Genomic DNA, 20,556 nt, shown 5'->3' on the forward strand with positions numbered 1-20,556 from the left:
AGGAATTGGTCAATCAGAAGCCCTAACAAGGTTCTCTATCAATATTCATATTGGGTTCTCACAGAACCATGTAACCTTTAAGGGCTTATACTATTTTGCGAAACGAAACGAAACGAAACGAAACGAAATCGGGTCAGATGAAATAAAACAAAAGGAATAATGCAGATATATTTTCAAATAAGGTAAAGATAACTTTCACAAGGATTTTGGAGTAATCGTTCATTAATAAGAAGGATTTTTATTCATTTCGCAAAATAGTAATTTTAGGAGAGTTACTATTTTGCGAAATGGACCATTTTCACTCTGCGGTGACAACGTGACCTCTTTCATGTCGCGAAAATACATTTAAACATTACAAATTAGTATATAACCGAACATTTTGGCCTCCTCTTATTTCTTAAACCGTATGAAAATATATTTCGCAAAATAGTAATTTTAGGAGAGTTACTATTTTGCGAAATGGACCATTTTCACCCCTGCGATGACAACGTGACCTCTTTCATGTCACAAAAATACATTTAAACATTACAAATTAGTATATCACCGAACATTTTGGCCTCCTCTTATTTTTTAAACCGTATTAAAATGTATTTCGCAAAATAGTAATTTTAGGAGAGTTACTATTTTGCGAAATGGACAATTTTCACCCTGCGGTAACAACGTGACCTCTTTCATGTCATAAAAATTCATTTAAACATTACAAATTAGTATATCACCGAACATTTTGGCCTCCTGTTATTTCTTAAACCGTATTAAAATGTATTTCGCAAAATAGTAATTTTAGGAGAGTTACTATTTTGCGAAATGGACTATTTTCACCCCTGCGGTGACAACGTGACCTCTTTCATGTCACAAAAATACATTTAAACATTACAAATAAGTATATCACCGAAGATTTTGGCCTCCTCTTATTTCTTAAACCGTATTAAAATGTATTTCGCAAAATAGTAATTTTAGGAGAGTTACTATTTTGCGAAATGGACAATTTTCACCCTGCGGTGACAACATGACCTCTTTCACGTCACGAAAATACATCTAAACATTACAAATTAGTATATCACCGAACATTTTGGCCTTCTCTCATTTCTTAAACCGTATTAAAATATATTTCGCAAAATAGTAATTTTAGGAGAGTTACTATTTTGCGAAATGGACTATTTCACCCCTACGGTGACAACGTGACCTCTTTCATGTCACAAAAATACATTTAAACATTACAAATTAGTATATCACCAAACATCTTGGCATGTTGCACCAACATGACAGTTTTCCAGTGGCGTCTAAACATGTTTAGACTCTCCGTCTCGTATAGAGAACAGAAGCATATCCATGCCGAAATAGTCGTCCAGCAGTTTTATAATCGCAAGTAATACAGTTCCTTTGCTTCAAAATTTTTAATAAAAATAATATACATGGAAAAGTTACGCGTACGCGCTTCTGATTACACCCCCGTCGCACACCTCTTCCTTACGAGCAAGAGATCGTGTTTCGCATTTGCGCAAGTTCCACGTGCTGCAAGAAGTTTGCTTTGTGCTCGCTTTGTGTGCTGTTAAATCAGGCAAGATTATGGCTTTTAAATTTCCTGTTCTTAAGCCCAAGACCATCGACTGTTCAGGTCTTCCAGTTCATGATTTCAAGTGTTTGACAAACAAGGAAATCATTGGTAAGGGCGCTTATGGTGCTGTGTTCACTGCTAACTGGCAGACTGTTCCTGATGCGGGTGGGAAGTCAGCCGCTGCGGAGAAAGTGGTCGTTAAGAAATTGCTCGGCGAGGACATATTGGATAAGAAAACGTTTGTAAAGGAAGCAAGAATCATTCAAGAGTTGAAACATCCAAACATTGTGAAGTTCAAGGGAATCTGCAACAATCCCTTCGCCCTTATTCTCGAGTATGTGTATTTCGATTTCCAACCATTCGGTATCGAGTCAAAAGTTAGCTCCCTTGCAGAATTTCTTGGTGTTCTTGAGGGCTCCGATTGCGACGGTTTCGTCACCCCTCAAGTCATCTCCACCATTTGCAAGGATGTAGCATTGGGTCTTAAATATCTGCACGACAAAGATGTCGCCCATCGGGATTTAAAGCCGGCTAACATCTTGGTCACCAATCAACACTACTGTGATCTGACTACAAGTGCTCAGAGAGAAGGCTGGGAACAGCGCCCTCTGCTATGTAAGCTAACTGATTTCGGTGAAAGCCGCTCCACTAAGATACAAACTAATTCCATCCTGCAGTCCCAAACTGCTCGAGTTAATCGAGGAACACCGGTATATATGGCCCCAGAAATGCTGATTGAAGCGATTCGTTTACCGCTTGCATCAGGAGAAGATCTTAAGAGAGCCGACATTTGGTCTTTAGGCATGACCCTGTTTGTATTACTGAACCCTTGTGTCAAGTATCCCTACTTTGATGAGATACAAGCAGCCCTAAGAGAGGGAAAAACACCTCTGCAAGCACTGGAGCATTTCTTCATAACGAGAAAATTGCCAACGGAGCCATGCAAATATCAACACAAGCATGCTACTGACTGGTATTCGGTCAACAAGATTTGGCTTAAGTGTGCTCAATTTGACCCTGATAAACGGCCAAAGGTTGAAGAAGTGGTTTCCATGATCAGCCAGGGATCTACCATGTCTACTCTTAATATCCCCTTGAAGGTTAGTCATTTGTATTTTTTAAAGGGTAATATTTTTTAATCTTGTCAAGAACGAGGAAAATGTTCGTGAAAGGGTCATTAATGTAACCCAGCCAGTAATCGAGCTTTGCAAATTTCCTGAAGAGTGCGAAGTGTTCCGTGTAGAGAGTAATTTTACAAAACTGCAGTTTATCAAAATATACCATTTTAACTTTCTGCAAACAACCTTGTTCTTTTCTCTCACATGATGATTTGGCATGGAAATACGTTTCACAAAGATATTTTAAAAACCATTTTTTAAACGACAATTGTAGACACAAAAAAATTAAAAACCACATTATCTTACTGGCAAAAAGGAATTTGGAGAAGTATTTGTTGGGAAAGTGGAATATTTCCAATGCGTGGTGACAGTCTTGTCGTCCTTGTCTCCTAAAAAAGCCCTCGAACATCAGATAAAACAAGCTAAAATAAACTTATAATGTTAAAAATAATTACAGTAAAGATTATTCATCTTTGTGTGAAAGTCAAACTTTATTCCTCATAGGTCAGTCAAGCCTCATGCCTAGAACAGTACGACAGAAGGGTTGCACAGATTGTATCCAGAGGTGACAAGGTACCTGAAGAATTTCCGGATAATGATGGAACTAATGCCTGTGCCTTTCTATGTGTAAAAATTGCTCATGAAATACGTAAGTTCCGAGAAGAAGCAATTGGGGGTAGTAAGAAGCTGTGGCAAAATATTTGCGAAGTGGCAGAAAATGTCATCACAGAGTTCCCCCGAGTGGTAAATCCATACAGGAATTGTGAGGAACTCTACGATGTTCTGTCGGCGTACCAACTGATACGGAGTGTTGGTGCTGAAGTTGGCAAGTACGATTTTTCCGAAGAAATCTTGGAGAGCGACTTCGTATTCTCCCAAAAAGGGCAGACTAACCTTGTCCATGCCTTATCTTCCATGTTATCGAAAAAAGATTTTTGCGTTGCCATCTACACCTGTGAGCCATTAGTCTTCATAATTGGCCTTGCAAGCGACTGCTTCTTTATTGTAGATACCCATCCTGTTCCCGCCGAAGTTGGTGGTAAAGGCACCGGCCTTCTCAAAGTATTTTCAGAGGTAAAAGAAGAGGAAACGGCATGCGAAGGAGTCTGTCGCTGGATATGGCAGCGCCTGGTTTCTAGTGGTGTAAAAAATTATATGTTGCAGTCGCTCTCTATAATGAGCGAAAATGAAAGGTACCAGTCCTATTTCTTATGATTATTACAATATTATCCTTTACTGTTATTACACCGACGAAAGTGTAGCAGAGGAAATAGATGAATATCGCTTGATGTCCAAGTAACTTTACTTTCGAACACGGTATCCCCTGGACCTGAGAAAGCAAATTTACCATCTATATATTTGAAATTAACTTTGAACAGGTTGTCCAACAGATGATATTGCGGGGTTTCGTTTTTAAAATAATTTTTCTTTCATTTCAGTGTTTCGCCATCTTCGACTAGTAAAGAGCTGGGATTAATAGAGAGAAATGGTATGCAATCTTATCGTTTAGGCACAGATGTAATAATAGCTTGCTTAATTACCACCAACTTAAAGCCGAGTTTCAGGTATTCATATACTGAGCGAGAAATAGAAATGCACGCGATAAACACCCAACTACTTTGGCAGGCATCATGACAAGCACGAGTAGGGAAATGGAGGACTACGAGTACCTAGCAGCAAATTTAAAGAGGAAGGGCATCTGTAATCTAACCTATGGAACTGATGGAGAAACTCCTTTGGAAACAGGCTTCGAGAAGGTATTTCCAATTCATGGAACTTCTTCAAGTGACACAAATATCCATCTCCGATGTTTTGACCACGTTAAAACAAACATATTAAAGAAGTTAACAGAATTGAAGGTACCGTCACCAAAGCAAACGGAAATAGCTCGCGAGCTTTTAGGCTCTGAGCATGATGGGAGAAGGATTATAGGTCTTGTAGATTGTACCTCTGAAGAGCAGTTTGATAAGGAGCTGAAGGTTACTGAGGGCCAATGGCCAGAGGCATTTACCAAATGGCTTCACTCAAGTGAAGGTCGTCTTCGACCTTAATCTGAGAGTATGAAGAAATGCATGTTACGACCTGTTCGTGTTGCTGCTGGCCTTGGAAACCCGCCAAACAAGTGGCAAAACCAGAGAACCGAGGCATACAACAATGTCATAAAAGAGGAGATTTCCAGACAGAAAACTGATCAGGTGACGATACACGATCTCATTGAGAAACGCGTAGTGCAGCCTCATTTAGACGAGCTGGTTAAAGCCATCTATCAGATGGGAGAATATCGTCTGTCCGCAGACTATAATCACCTTGAGGTGGATCCATTACAGTGGACACAAATGACATCCCAGCAACGCGACGCAAAAATAAAAAAAGTCTTTGGTTGTATCCTTCCCAGCAGAAGGAGGGATGAGGCCATCACTAGAAAATTGTCCATAGGCCTTGTCGAGTGCCAGCTCTCATTACAATTTCCTTCTTATGAGCTTAAAGATATATGGAAGAGGGCGGAAATCATACTGTCGCATTATAAGATCATAGAACTTGCAAATACAAACTTCTGCGTCACTGAGTTTGATACCAGTTACACAGTAAAAACAAAGAAAGAGAAGATATCGTGCGACAAGACCTGCAAATCTTTCCGTGATAGTGGTGGTTTGTGCCCTCACGTCCTTGTTGTCGCTGAGAAGATTGGTAAGCTGCGAAGTTTCATCACCACTTACAAGAAAGCTTCTAACAAAATGGGAAAAATCATCAGCGCAAACCTCTCTAAACAGCTTGGGGGAAAGCCGAATCAACGAGTAAAACAAAGAAGAGGGAAAAATAACGTAAGCCAGGTGCCAGTCGTGTCAGAAGAAGACCCTTATGACGTTATGGTGCCAAAGCCCACGAGATACATCGAGTATTACCAGAATGACGAGCCCTTTTATGTGGTGTTTACTCATGACTACTCGAATGCAAGAACATGCACCGGTTGCACAAATGAGTTCCCCAAGAGAGTACAGATAGCGCCCTACGACATTGTTCTACTTCACGAGGAGCGTTATCGCTACCCTAAAAAAGACGATAACGGCAATGTTGAAATGGTCGTAACGCATAAAAAAAAGGCAAAGAGGTTTTATTGCATTGATAAGAGCTGTATCCTTCCAAGGCACCCGTATTTCTGGAGAGGCTTGATAACTGTCACCAACAGTGTAAAGCAGCGTTTGAAAGACGGTCACAAGGATTTGCTTCTTGCAATGTTGAAGTTTGAAATAGGCGAAAATTACACAAAGACCTAATTCAACAAATTAATAGTATTTCAATTCTTGTTTCTACATTAGTCTATTCAGTCGTTACAGTAGAACTCAGCCAGCTCAAATTTCCTAAGGAGACAAAAAATTGTTCGAGTTAGCTGATAGTAAATGACTGAAAAATTGGGCCAAGGGAAATTGGATCTCATTCGAGTTACCGGGGGGTTCGAGTTAGGGGGGTTCTACTGTATTTCAATCGCATTTAAAACTTTCTCAGGTTTTGGGTTTCCAGTAAATTTGCAATTTTTAAAGCATATGTAAATCTTTTAAGTAATCAAATATGTACTGTTGACAATAGAATGGCAATATTTTTCATCATGGCGTAAAAATAATTCATTTCGTAGAGTAGCAATTCTTCCAAAATTACTACTTAAAGAAATATATTTTTATACGGTTTAGGAAATAAAGAGGTGACCAAGATCGGGAGTGCATCATAATGTAATGTTTAAAAGTAAATTTTTGACCCGAAAAGAAAGACATTTTTGTCATTGAAGGATAAAAATATTTCGTTTCGCAAAATGGTATGCCTGCCAAAAACTACTATTTTGCAAAATGTATTTAAATACGGTTTATGAAATAAGAAGAGGACAAAATCTTACTGCATCAACCAAATACATATTGTGTGACACGAGAATGGCAACATCGTTGCCGCCCGCCGAGAGTAAATAATCCATTTCGCAAAATAAACATTTTTCGGAATTACTACATTCAATTAGTTTAGAAATTACTACATTAAAGAGGAGGTGACCGAGATCTTTGAGAATATACTATAATGTAATGTTTAAATGTATTTTCGTGACGTGAAAGAGGTCACGTTGTCACCGCAGGGGTGAAAATAGTCCATTTCGCAAAATAGTAACTCTCCTAAAATTACTATTTTGCGAAATACATTTTAATACGGTTTAAGAAATAACAGGAGGCCAAAATGTACGGTGATATACTAATCTGTAATGTTTAAATGTATTTTTGTGACATGAAAGAGGTCACGTTGTCACCGCAGGGGTGAAAATAGTCCATTTCGCAAAATAGTAACTCTCCTAAAATTACTATTTTGCGAAATATATTTTAATACGGTTTAAGAAATAAGAGGAGGCCAAAATGTTCGGTTATATACTAATTTGTAATGTTTAAATGTATTTTCGCGACATGAAAGAGGTCACGTTGTCACCGCAGAGTGAAAATGGTCCATTTCGCAAAATAGTAACTCTCCTAAAATTATTATTTTGCGAAATACATTTTAATACGGTTTAGGAAATAAGAGGAGGCCAAAATGTACGGTGATATACTAATCTGTAATGTTTAAATGTATTTTTGTGACATGAAAGAGGTCACGTTGTCACCGCAGGGGTGAAAATAGTCCATTTCGCAAAATAGTAACTCTCCTAAAATTACTATTTTGCGAAATACATTTTAATACGGTTTAAGAAATAACAGGAGGCCAAAATGTACGGTGATATACAAATTTGTAATGTTTTAATTTTTTTTTTATGACATGAAAGAGGTCACGTTGTTACCGCAGGGTGAAAATTGTCCATTTCGCAAAATAGTAACTCTCCTAAAATTACTATTTTGCGAAATACATTTTAATACGGTTTAAGAAATAAGAGGAGGCCAAAATGTTCGGTGATATATTAATTTGTAATGTTTAAATGTATTTTTGTGACATGAAAGAGGTCACGTTGTCATCGCAGGGGTGAAAATGGTCCATTTCGCAAAATAGTAACTCTCCTAAAATTACTATTTTGCGAAATGAATAAAAATCCTTCTTATTAATGAACGATTACTCCAAAATCCTTGTGAAAGTTATCTTTACCTTATTTGAAAATATATCTGCATTATTCCTTTTGTTTTATTTCATCTGACCCGATTTCGTTTCGTTTCGTTTCGTTTCGTTTCGTTTCGTTTCGCAAAATAGTATAAGCCACCTTTAAGTGTTAAGAAGGTATCCACCAGGAGCTACGTTTTTGTAATGACTTGTCCAGCGGTTTCCGATTGAGTTACAAGTAAGTATGTCATGTATGAGAAGTTATTATGTCCCCAATACATATAAAGGACGTCTGAGTTAGGTGACGCAGGCTTCTGTTCTTGTAGGCTTTTCTCCAACTCTTTATTCCGATCTACCAACAGCTTTAATTCAGGAAAGTACTGCTCGAACCTCTAATTGCAAATTTGGGAAAAAATGTGTCCTTGTGATCCGTCTTATGAGAGAATTTGGGCGCATCTGTGTTAGAAGCTTAATATGGTCGTATGGTCTTATCCTTAAAAGCCATAGTGGTCACTTAGTTCTCTTTCTAATTTAAATGGGGTTTAGTGAAGAGAATTCAGGATTGGTAGATTTGGTCTAAAAAGCCCGCAGATCGCAGACTGATCGAACCGGCAAAGTTCGAACCAACCGTGGTATTACATTTGTGCTTGCTCAGGATTTCGGGAATCTGTTTAAAAGCTATGCAATATTTTCCTAATTAAGCATCGCGTTTTTGTTTTTCTTTTCCTCTAGTCCAAGCAATCAGTAATTTCCGTAGGTCGAGATATCTATCCCCCAATATACTTTCAGTTGCATCGATCTTTTATTAATAAAAGCTGACCGACAATGAGTACAATTTTTGTCCTGTGAAAGTGAAACGGGACAAGAGTGTTCCTCTTACTCAGAATTGACTCTTTCTGTGAAAGCCTAGGTTTTCGAATGTGTCCAAACACACAAGAGTGGCAAAACCCCATATTTAACGAAGGAAAGTAGATTTGCAAAATAGTAGTTGTAACAAAAACTGGGACCTTGAAAGGACAAAAACTCGGTTTTCCCATTTTTACAAAACTGTTTTGAGAATAGTTTGGTTTTATTTGATTTACCATGAGAACAAAGGGGGTGAGTTTCTATAGAATCTGTGGTGCTGCATCAGTGGAGGAGTATAGCAAGATAATTTTGGTTTTATGAACTTGGTTGATAATGTAAATCAGCCACCGTAAACAGTTTCAAAGCCAAGTTTACTCACAGTAGTGTTGGAGGTCTTAAGTTGAAAGTTTGGCCTTCACGCTCCAATGGAAGTTCCCATCAAAGGGCCATATCTGGGTACAGAAACCTAGCAAGAAGCTGTACAACCCCCTGATGTTTCGAGCATTAGCCCTTCGTAAGAGCTTTGAGACTCTTTAAGGTAGCCAATTTAAATTATCAACCAACTAGATAAAACCAAAATTACCATGAGAATAAATGAGTTACATCAAAAATGGCCATTCCACACTGTTCGCTCAAACAGACAACACAGCCATGTCCAACAGGAAAAAGTTCTTTTCAACACAATTTTATCTTTGCTGTTTGAATTAACAACAAACTTAATTTACACACAAAAAAATGTAGCTTTTGTACTGTGACTTTCACTTTAAGAGAGAAAAAAAACCTAGCAAACAATTTCTTCATGATCTAATTTTCTTCTCTTATTAATCCTTTAACTCCCAGATCAAATTTGTGATTCTCCTTACTGTCAACCATACAATTCTTAAGTTAGTTCAGAGAATTTAGAACTGAATCAACAAATTATGCCCAATTTGATATTTTTCTTTATTCTCATTACTTATCTGGTTGATATTGTATTGATACTGTGAGGAGAAACTTGTCTTGGTCACTCATAGGAGTTAAAGGGTTGAGAGTATTGTCGATTTATCTGAGTCTCAGCAGAACTCATTCAGTTTTGGACAATGCAACAACTGTAAAATGGAGTTGTGTAGGATCTCTTTTCATGTACTCTTTACATACTTCAGCTGCATCCTACAAAACAAGGGGAAAATTAGCTTTTACAAAGGTAAGGGAAATTCTAATGTATTCATATTACAGGGATGGGGAATCTTAAAATTTACATATTAGTAAATGCAAGAGCAACAATGTACAATTTTAGCCATACAACTCCTAACTATTACCATCCCTTTGATCAGATTACTGCAAGGTATTTTTCATGACAGGAAAATGTTGTGCTAGAGCCTTAGAAAAGGTACTCTCTTTTGCATTTGTTTTGAGGATATATCAGTTGTTTCTTATCACATTATTTTTTGAAATGACAGTGCTCATACCCTGATTTTGGAGGCACATGATGATAATTCTTCACTACTCTTGCTAAATTTTGACCAGATCAAACAGCCACTTCAAGAAAGAAATTCCAGACTTCCAGAGAAGTTTGATAGAAACGTGAGACTTCACAACTCATCATAACAACCCCAAATAATGGCAAAGTTCAAAGCAGTTTACAAAGAAGTAAAACCAAAGAACAACAAGTCTCTCATGGCAAGCTGTTGTCCAACTACATAATATCTTACATGGTGAGATAAAGGGGGTAAGTTTCTAAAGAAACTGTTGTGCTGCATCAATGGGACAGTATAAAAAGGTAATGAAGGTAATTTGCTATTATTAACTGAGTTGATAATGTAAATTGGCCACTGTTAGGAGTTTCAAAGCTAATGTTTCGAGCATTAGCCTTAGGTCAAAGTGAATAACAAAAAACTAATGCTCAAAACATTAGCTTTGAAACTCTAAATGGTGGCCAATTCACGTTATCAACTCAGTTGATAATAACTAATAACCTTGTTATACTTTTCCACAGACGCAAGACGGCAGTTTCTTTAGAAACTTACCCTCTTTGTTCATTGGTCATTCAACCATGGATAAATGCATTCTTTTCCTAACCCAATCTGAATAAAAATGCTATGATTTCACTTCCAATAACTTCTTTTGTAAAAGAGTGAACATAAAATGGTGTATTATCAAGAAAACACCCTTTGAATGATAAGTGCTTTTTGGTTCTCATCACAGGTTCGCTAAATAAATGTAATCACCTCACCTGTAAAAATGTTTCTTCAGATGACTTTCCATGATTTATAGGGAACAATTTCCTTCCATCTAAAGGCAACATGTAAATGATTCTTATTCCCAGACCAAGACTATTTTATCAAAGTTGTAATAATATCGTAGGCACTCAATGACAACTCATCATGTTAGGCCGAGACACTTATTGACAACTGTTGCAACAGAGCCATCAAAGCCAGAGGCAGAACTCATTTTGAATTCATGCCTCTGCTTCTTTCCTACAAAAAGCAAGCTATACGCTGGTTATTTTGCTGCAAATTCCAGGATATGTATGGTAAAATTTGATATTTGAACCTTCCTACTTCACACCAGCATATACCTGGGCAAGATTACAGCTCAGTCCCATACTTCATTTTGCATACATTTTTGGAGAGAGAAAACAATGGCAAAAACAGTCGTGTGCCTTTGGGATTATGGCTTTGTTTTAGAATTATAGTAAGGGGTTATAGGAAAAATGTTTCTTCCAAACCTATCCCAAATATTAGAAGGCCAGTTCAATAAAGCTGGCATTATCAAGTACAATGAAAACTCACTTAGTTAGTCACTCACCTAGCTCATATAAGAAACCATCTCTATGAACAATGGCAACAAAATGAAGATCAACACGATCATCAACAGATGGGGTCTGCAAACAGAATGTCAAAATCAAACTATATTGCAATTGATTCTTGTCATAATGCAATCACCAATGCAAATATTTGTTGCAGTTCATATTTCAATCAGTTTTTCAAAATTCATGCACAAGAACCTTCAATTGTCATATCTCTAACCTCTGTTTGTCCTTCCTGAGCACAAGCTGCATGCGCTTCACAGATGTTCTATGATAAAATAAAAAATAATTGGTCTCTAAAACTGGAAAGAAAGTAACATCACAATAAAAATTTGCTTGAATGGAAGCAATGTGTGGCAGAACATTTGTTTTCCGCACCTATGACCAAAATGGTTTCCCTTTACCAGGGAAAGAAAATCTCATACCTCATCACTTTCGAGCTGTTCTCCTTTTTCATCTGGAGACAGTGATTTGGTAGAGTCTATAAATTTCTTGAGAAAGCCCTCGTCTGTCAAGAAAAAATGGAAATAACACAGTAATAACATACTGCTTTGAAAACCTTAAGGATCCTCGATAGCAGTCTGCCTCTCAATTTACATTATTTTATTGTGATATGTGCATCTTCCTTATACTAGGTTTATTTCTTTATTAGATGTGGACTTAATAGCATGAATCTTTTTTTTCCCCTAATATCAGTATTCAAATACTCCACACTTTTCTCTTTACATTTCCTATGGTACAGACAACAATAATTTGTTTGACAATCAGGAGCTTCTTAGATCAGTCATTATTTCCTATGTTCTCAGGACCTTTACATTTGATTCAAGGAAGATACAGTGAGGAGAAATTAGAGGCCAGTCACACTTATCCAGGCTAAAAGGTTTTAATAAACTCCAATGATAGATCATTAATTTTCACAATTATTTACAGCTCCAATATGTAACTCACCCAGCTGTAGTACATCTGTGTTGTTGGCAATGGAATGTATTATAGCCACTGTTCCACATGCATTGCCAATTGTCTGCTTCATGAAGAACAAATTAGGGCTCACCTCCTGCAGTAAAATGAACCAGTTTTTTTCTCAAGAAAATTATTCCAGTCTGTAATGCATACATTCCACAAATAAGTTCCTGTATACTACCTAAATGGGTTCCCTAATGTGATAATCTAACTTTAATCCCGCAACCCTCAGTGCTGCCACCATTTTGGTTACCACTTAACCATTTAACTCCCATGATCTGCTTCATATTCCTTTTAAATTAGTTACAAGAATTTAGAATCAGATTAAGATAACAATTTTAACTTGATAAATTTTAGTATTCTCATTACCATGTGCAGGGACAATGTATTGGTAGTACAGGGAGAATTTGCATGTCAATCACTTCTGGGAGTTAAAGGGTTAAGCAGATGTAGCCAAATTGGCTAACTGTGTTTGCTAGTTCAGTATCAATTGAACTATTTTTATTCATAAACTTTTAATTTTGCATACCAAAAGTTAAAGTGAGATTAACATTCCAAATTGCATTAGAGTTGTACTGGTGCCTGTCTCTCATGGTTTGTGTGAGTGTGGGGTTTACTATTTCTCTTGACCATTTTCTGATTTTTGACTATGGAATGGCAACTTTGAAAAGCCTTGAACTTGTAAAACTGTCATGCTCTCATTTTGAAGCATGACTGTCTAAAGACATGTATCTTCCGTGCAGTCCAAGCAAAAAATAATGCCAATTTTCACAAATTTGAAGTACTGGGGTATATGCAATTCATAATTGACCAGCAATCCACAACAGTTATCTTTAAGACCCTTTGTATCCAGCAATGAAATGGTACAAAAAGAAAAGACTTTAAAAGGTAAGCAAACAGTGGACTGAGACATGTGAACAGAGCAACTTAGTTTAAATTTTTGGTTTTCAATGTTTCCTCAGCCTTGTAAATCATGATAAAAATATAAATAGCTCTACCTGGCCATGTTCCTTGACTTTCTCCTCTTGCTCTGTCTTATATTCATGATACTTAAAAAAAAAAAAACACAATAAAAAAAGCTTTCACCATATATTTCCCAGTTCCAATTTTTCCCTTTTTGATATTAAAAAGCAAGTATTGGATAAGGTTGTGCATGATATCATGAATTATCAAAACCAAGGTCTGAGTTATCTGCGGAAGCTTAGGACTGAGGCAAGTTCAATAATTTTTTTAAAAAGAAGACACCTCTCTGAGTTTGCAAAAGTTTGAGAACACTACATGGACAAGGGGTTTGGAAACTAGGCAGACTTAAAATTTGACATGATAAATGCAATATCTGCTGCAGATATTGTGTTATCATGTCAAAGTCGCACTCTTCTGTATAATTGATTGCATGCTCTCGACCAAACAGATTTTTCAATAAAAGTCTAATGTATAATAATGTTAGTTATCTCAAGATAGAGGTTCAAATCCCACATAATCATGGAGGACACTTATTAGTTGAAGATGAAAGAGAGATAGAGGTAATAAATGGATGGGTATATAGACATATCAACCCTTAACATCCTAACATCAGTATCTATATTCTCAGTACTTTTCTCGGATCAATATTAGTGTCTGGGCAGCTGCCTACCTACCCCTCCCCTAACCCAACATTAACCTTAAGTTGTTGTCAATTGACTGTTGTTGAGTTAGGGGAGGGGTAGGTGGGCAGTTTCCCAGATACTGATATTCATCCCTTTTCTCTTTATGTTTCCTTTGGTACTGATAAGGAGAATTCATTTAACAATCAAGGCTTGCTTTCATAAGTTGGCAGTTATTTCCTTTATTCCTTTATTCTCATGTTCTTAACCCTTCATACCCTAACGTCAGCATGCATATTCTCCATACTGTTCTCTATACATTTCCTAAGGTGCTGACAAGGAGAATTTGGTTAGCAATGTAGAGCTTCTTTCGTTGGTGATCATTTTATTTATTCTCATGACCTTAATGTTTGATTCAGGGGTTATATTGTAAGGAGAAATTAGATACTAGACACTGTTATGAGTAAATGAATCATTCTGCAGCATTAAGGTTGGGAGAAATTAGATGCTGGTCTCTCTTTGGTATTAAAGAGCTAAATGTTACCTTATCACTTGTTGGAAAAAGAAGAAGCAATGCACATGTTGGCTGAGGTAACATGGCCAATAACTCAGGTTCAAGTCCAAAAACATCAACAAAGCTCCATGTTGGCTTTAAACCAAGATTTACGACAAACTGTTTATAAACAACAATTGTTAGATGATAATTAACCCTTTAACTCCCAGATCAAATTTGTCGTTCTCCTTACTGTCAACCATACAATTCTCATAATGTTAGTTCAGAGAATTTAGTATTGGATCAACTAATTATACCCAAATTGATATTTTTCTTTATTCTCATCACGTATCTGGTTGAAATTGTATTAATATTGTAAGGAGAAATTCTCTCTTGGTCACTTATTGGAGTAAAAGGGTTAACAATTATTCACCAAAGTAGAGGTGAATAACTGTACTTCACAGAAACCGAAAAAACTAACTTATTTCTGTCAATGTACCAAAAAATGGTAGGAAATCAAACTGCCGACATGCAATTTTGTCTCTTTGGCTGCTGGGAGGTGAATAGTACTTGGTAATCACTTCTGCACCAGTCAATCAGTACACATGATGAGTACTATTCTACTGTATGGTATTTACAGTTGCCAGTTAATTAAGCATCCATATCATTCTTACTTGCAATTACAGGTTCTACCTGTGGGGATAAGCCAGGAAAGATTTCTGTACCACCCAAAACTATTCTAAAACAGAGCCATTTAATGTTTTTGCTATAATTGTTCTTTTTATCCATGAACTGTATGCTTAATGAAGCATGAGGTTATATGGAAATCTTGCCAATTTATGGCAATGGCTTTAGTTTGTAACTTTTCTTTGAAACTGAAAATATTCTCGTTTGAAACTGAAATTTTTGACAGGGCTGGACCAAGAAACAAATCTTTTTTAACCAGGGATCATCGATGTATTTTAAAAATATATCATTTATAAGTTATTTGAAGTAGCTTGACTAGACTATCTAACATATTTGCACATATATATAGTTACAACTTTGGTTTGTATGAATATTTAGACAACAACAGTGGAATTTTCTCATGATTGACCAACGCAAGGTTTTCTCACACTAAAAAATTTATCCAGTTAAGTTTCCATATCACTTAAGCTATATCACGTAAGGAATCAATTTAACGTACACTAACCTTGTTCATAACCTTTGAAGTAATTTGAATGACAGGAAATCAGCAATTTGCAAAATGAATGAATAACGTAAAGTCAAGTTAATTAAGAGGATCTATTCACATCATTTAGGAAAAAAATCACATAGAGAACACATAAGACTTAGTCTTACATCTGGATTTGATTCTAATGGTAGCCATCGGACCATTTTCTTTGGCTCGAAAGTTGAACGATAACCCTCCTTGGAAATCTTTATGTCTACTTCCTTCTCTGTCCTGGGAAAATGAGTCCACGATTATTTTTCAGCAGCCTTACTTTGAAGATATACGAGGAGTTGTGGGTAATTTTGTTTTCCAAGATGGCGGCCGTTAGCGTGAGAAATTTTCGTAACTTTTTCAGTGGAAAAAGAACTCTAGTCGTTCTCCGTACAGGTTTCAAATCCAGTATACCATGTATGGCTATACTGAATCGTCCATATTGTGAGAGCTCTTCTCAAAGTGTTCCTGACACTTTGAAAGAACGTTCTCCAACTATCAAAAGAAGTCCGTTGTTCAGCGGTCAGAAAATCACGCCGAAAAGATTCCAGCTATCATTTGAGGAGTTCCAGCAGCTGAGAAGAAAGCTACGCACCAAGCAGAAGCTAGCTGGTTTGCCTATTGGTGTAACATTTCTGTTAGCATCGAGCACCATCACTGCTTACATGTTCCCAAATATCTTCGATGCTACTCCGGAGCAGATTGAACCGATATTGTATGTAAAGTTCTCTTTAATCCTTATATCCTAACATCAGCATCCATATTCTCTATAATCTTCTCTATAATCTTCTCTATATATTTCTTTTGGTACTGACAAGGAGAATTTGTTTACAATCAAAGCTTCTAAGGCTGGCAATCATTTCCTTTATTCTCATGATCTCAGTCAGTGATTCAGCAGTATTCCTGTAAGGAGAAATTAGATGCTGGTCACTCGTAGGGTTTAAGGTGTTAAAATACCTTAAAGTAAGTAAGAACTCGTTTTCATACATCACAGCACTCCATTTACAATTTTGTACGAAATGAAGGTCCATATTGGAGAGTCATGTTGTTTCTTTTGCATTTTCAGAGGAATGGATCCAATAATTTTCTGTGGTCTGTGTGGTGTGGCCAGTGCTGGTGTTGGGTTTGCTGCTGGAACTGTGGCATTTAAATCAGTTTGGAAGTTGTTTAACAAGGACCTGGCACAAAATATGCAAGAGGTATGTTTCTTTGCAGACCTAATATTGTAAATTTTATTATTCACAGGTACTGGTGTAGATAACAGATTTATTCTTGTTTTTATGCCTAGTTTTATTGAATGAAATTGTATAAACTATGGTGTTTTAATTAGTGTTTTAATCAATCAACAAGTAATTCTTAAGGAATGGTTTGGCTACTACCTTGAAGCAGAGGAAGGCTGGGATGAGAAAGAAATTTTTTTCTGGGGGGGGTGGTGGATAGGCAGTATAAAAGGATGTGGGAGGAGAAGGGAAATAATGATATCGCATCTTCCTATATATCTCTACCCCTGATCTATCTACTCTAAATCTAAATCAAGCTGAGTCATCTGCACAGCAGTCTATGAGAAATTCTGTTATCATATTGTTGCAATATAAAGTTGAACCTGTATTAAGTGGCAGCATATTAAGAGATCAACATGTACTAACTTTTTAACTCCCATGATCTCATTAGTAATTCTCCTCACTATCTCCCGTACAGTTCTTATCATGTTAGTTTGGAGAATTTGGCATTGGATCAATTAATAATCCCCTAATTAATATTTTTCTTTATTCTCATCATTTGTCTGCTTGATATTGTATTGATATTGTAAGGGGAAATTCTGTCTTGGTCACTCATGGGAGTTAAAGGGTTGAGGGGTCAGTTTCCAAATTCATTAAATTTTTCCCCTTAATTACTGTAATTTTCACCTCTATTAAGGGGTCACCTCTATTAAGGGGTCACCTCTTTTAAGCTCTCATGATCACCCTTTAATGACTTCTAACGGCCTGTTTGAATTGTTTTCCACCAAGCTGAAAAACTCAAAGAAAAGTAAAATTTGAACTATTTTTATCTCCTGAAATCAATGTTGGTAGTATATTTAAGGGAGGTTTTTATACATTAAGTGGTCAATTATGGAAGAAAGGGTGTTTTTTTTATAGTTTTTTAATTATACCCGTATTCTGTGGAAGGTCTAAGTGGTCAACCAGTGGTCAACCAGTGTTGAGCAGTCACCCCATCATTCCCTGTGGTCAACTGCTCAACCCTTTAACTCTCATGAGTGACCAAGACAGAATTTCTCCCTACAGTATCAATACAATATCAACCAGACAAGTAATGAGAATAAAGAAATATAACCATTTTGGGGATAATTAGTTGATCTGATACTACGCTATCCACCAGAAAGGGGTTTATCCATTGGATAGCATTATCCATCTTTTGATCAATCGGGGACAGAACTTTACTTGTATAGATTTATGTTTCCTCAAGCAAGAAAAAAATGTGAAGAAACTGCTTTTTGTCTATGTTTTGTAGCGTGAAGCTGATTTCTTGGAAAGAGTCACAGCCAGGAGAGCTTCATCAAACAGTAAATTTGAAGATGATTACTATGGGGAAAGTATTAAGAATGTCAGTGACTACAGGCAGTGGCTTAGAGAGCAACAGAAAAAACAAAACATCACGGATAAATATGACAACAAGGAACAATCTGAAGAACTTAAAACAGAAGCTGCTTGAATGAGAACAGAAGAATCAGGAAAGTTTTTTGATAACTGATGAATATCCCCACAATCAATGACAGATGAATTCCCATACTGTCCTTTTAAGGGGAATCTACAAGAAAGTCAGTAAGGTGTTCGGTTAAGTTCACCTTTAGAGGAATTTGTATGACAAGACATGTAGAGCTCCATTGTCTCATCTGACAGACTTTGTTTGTGACAGTATTTTATTGCTTAAAAAAAAAATGAAAAGCACATGTTCATTAATGAGAATAATGTTTAGAACAGGACGGAGGAATGACTGTAAATGTTGACTTGTTTTTCAGAGCATCTGTTATCTTCTAAACGAAAGTAAGATAAATTACTTTATCCAGTGTGTGCAATATATGATCCAATGCTTGTTCCAGGGTCTGCAATATCGGAAGAAGACTGTTTGGGAACAAAAATTGTGATGACTGTTCCATTGATTACGGAAGTATCGTCCGTTAGGGGAATATCCCGAAAATAAACAAAGAACGAACATAAAACGCGTATTTCGAGAGAAACCAAAAAGACTATTTTTTTTACAGTGGAACTCCGCCAACTAGAAGTACTGAGGGTAAACTTAAAAACTGGGCCTGTGTTGGCACATCTTACATAACTGTTGGTTGATGTCTCCTAAAAATACTCAGTCCCACGATTTGAGTTGTGGTACATTTTCTGAACCGATATGCAATTCCAAGGTAGTTAGCTGAAGGAGAAGTACGTTCTAGAAACGATATAATTTTTATCTCCACCTTGTTTGCTTGCTTGATTTGAAGGGCGCTCTCTAGCAATGGCAGTCTTGTTCATGACGAGATGTCCACAAAAAGGAATCGTTTGAGGTCGAAATAATTTCTTGTTGATCTGAGTTTTCCCGGACTTGATAAAGTATTCGTTTGAATGCCGAGCAGAACCATTTGGGATGAATTTCTTGTGAGTTCTAGTCGATATTATTTTAAATTGAAACGAACGCTCTTTTCTGAATTATCTTTTTCAGATTGTCTTACTTGACTGTCCCTTGTCATAAAGTGGACAGACTGTTTTCAAAAAGCGGATATGATAATTCATGAGCTGAAACGAAAAAGAAACAGACCTTTAGGAATTCAGTGATTTCTCCTACACATTTCAACCGACACCATTCAAACTGCTCTTGACGCGAAGCTCTTTCTTCGCTATATTAAGTGAACTGGGCTCTTAGGGCCATAAATATTAGAGACAAAAATGGGAGACTGAACCGTGGGGCAAGCCTAAGTGTTTCAAAATTGGAACGTGACGACATGTTTAATGACGTCATGGTATAGACGAAACAGTCTATGCCCTGGACTACACCAACGGACATCTGTCTTTTACAAAACATTATAACCATTTCACATTTCTTCGTTGTAAAAGATCATTCATCTTGTATTGTTTGTGACAAACTTTCATGTTTACGTCTGTACGTCACAAATCGATAAGAGTAACAGGTAAAACTTGAACGGAACACGTTTTAAGACACACAAACAAGGCTCGGAAAATGAGAAATCTTCTCAAGGACGGTCTAATCAATTCAATGCTGGATTTATTTCGACACTGAATTGAAAATTGCTTTAGTTGAACATGCTCGCCGGCAACAAGTTCACTTAACGCAGATTAGGAAGAGAACAAGTGACTATTGACAGAGTTGTCGAAGTTAAGATTTTCATGCCCTTCGCATTAGACGAATTGGATATTTTTATTTTTCTCTCGCTAAGATGTAAGTCTATGGACTGATTTCCACACCAAATTAAGATTATTAACTTTTTGACTAATTTTATTTATCTAAATATAATATACTCCTTGTTCTTTTTAATTCGCTTCGAACACTCTACAACAGGGGGATTTTGTATTGACATTTACCTTTATACTGTTCAACCCCTGAGAACTTCGTAATTCGCGATAATCAAGTTAAAGAATTCAATTTTATGATAACCTGCATTTGGAATCTGTCAGAGTCATTTTTAATCAACCACTTTTCGAAATTTTGCTACTTTACAGAGAAAGGTTCGTAATGAAAGATCAGGCAAACTTGCGACAGAGCAACTCGCTACGGAACTGACTAAATTATCGCCTTCCTGTTCAAGAACTTGTAAGAAACATTTAACAAATAACAAGAAAGGGGAAAGTAAAAGTAAAGTTAAAGAGAGTTTGAGAAATTAAGAACGCACGAAAACTTAAAAATACATTGTCATAACGTTTTTTCATCGAAATTCCATAGAAAAGTAATG

General features: G+C 36.7%; 2 protein-coding genes across 2 annotated transcripts; one reads left to right on the forward strand and one right to left on the reverse strand.

Annotated features, from left to right (window-relative positions):
* Positions 1–8,508: 8,508 nt before the first annotated feature.
* On the reverse strand, positions 8,509–15,835 carry LOC131782396 (ubiquitin carboxyl-terminal hydrolase isozyme L3). Its single transcript, XM_059099127.2, has 10 exons — positions 15,737–15,835; positions 15,588–15,599; positions 14,447–14,575; positions 13,318–13,368; positions 12,308–12,413; positions 11,785–11,867; positions 11,580–11,627; positions 11,359–11,434; positions 10,784–10,842; positions 8,509–9,720 (listed from the first exon to the last, which is right to left on the reverse strand). Exons 1-10 carry the CDS (start codon positions 15,770–15,772, stop codon positions 9,634–9,636), a joined length of 687 nt encoding a protein of 228 aa, XP_058955110.2. The 5' UTR covers positions 15,773–15,835; the 3' UTR covers positions 8,509–9,633.
* A 7-nt stretch (positions 15,836–15,842) lies between these two features.
* Positions 15,843–18,617, forward strand: LOC131782395 (uncharacterized). Its single transcript, XM_059099125.2, has 3 exons — positions 15,843–16,314; positions 16,666–16,798; positions 18,111–18,617. Exons 1-3 carry the CDS (start codon positions 15,848–15,850, stop codon positions 18,309–18,311), a joined length of 801 nt encoding a protein of 266 aa, XP_058955108.2. The 5' UTR covers positions 15,843–15,847; the 3' UTR covers positions 18,312–18,617.
* Positions 18,618–20,556: the final 1,939 nt, after the last annotated feature.

Source organism: Pocillopora verrucosa, chromosome 14 (assembly GCF_036669915.1).
Source record: "Pocillopora verrucosa isolate sample1 chromosome 14, ASM3666991v2, whole genome shotgun sequence".
Taxonomy (NCBI): domain Eukaryota; kingdom Metazoa; phylum Cnidaria; class Anthozoa; order Scleractinia; family Pocilloporidae; genus Pocillopora; species Pocillopora verrucosa.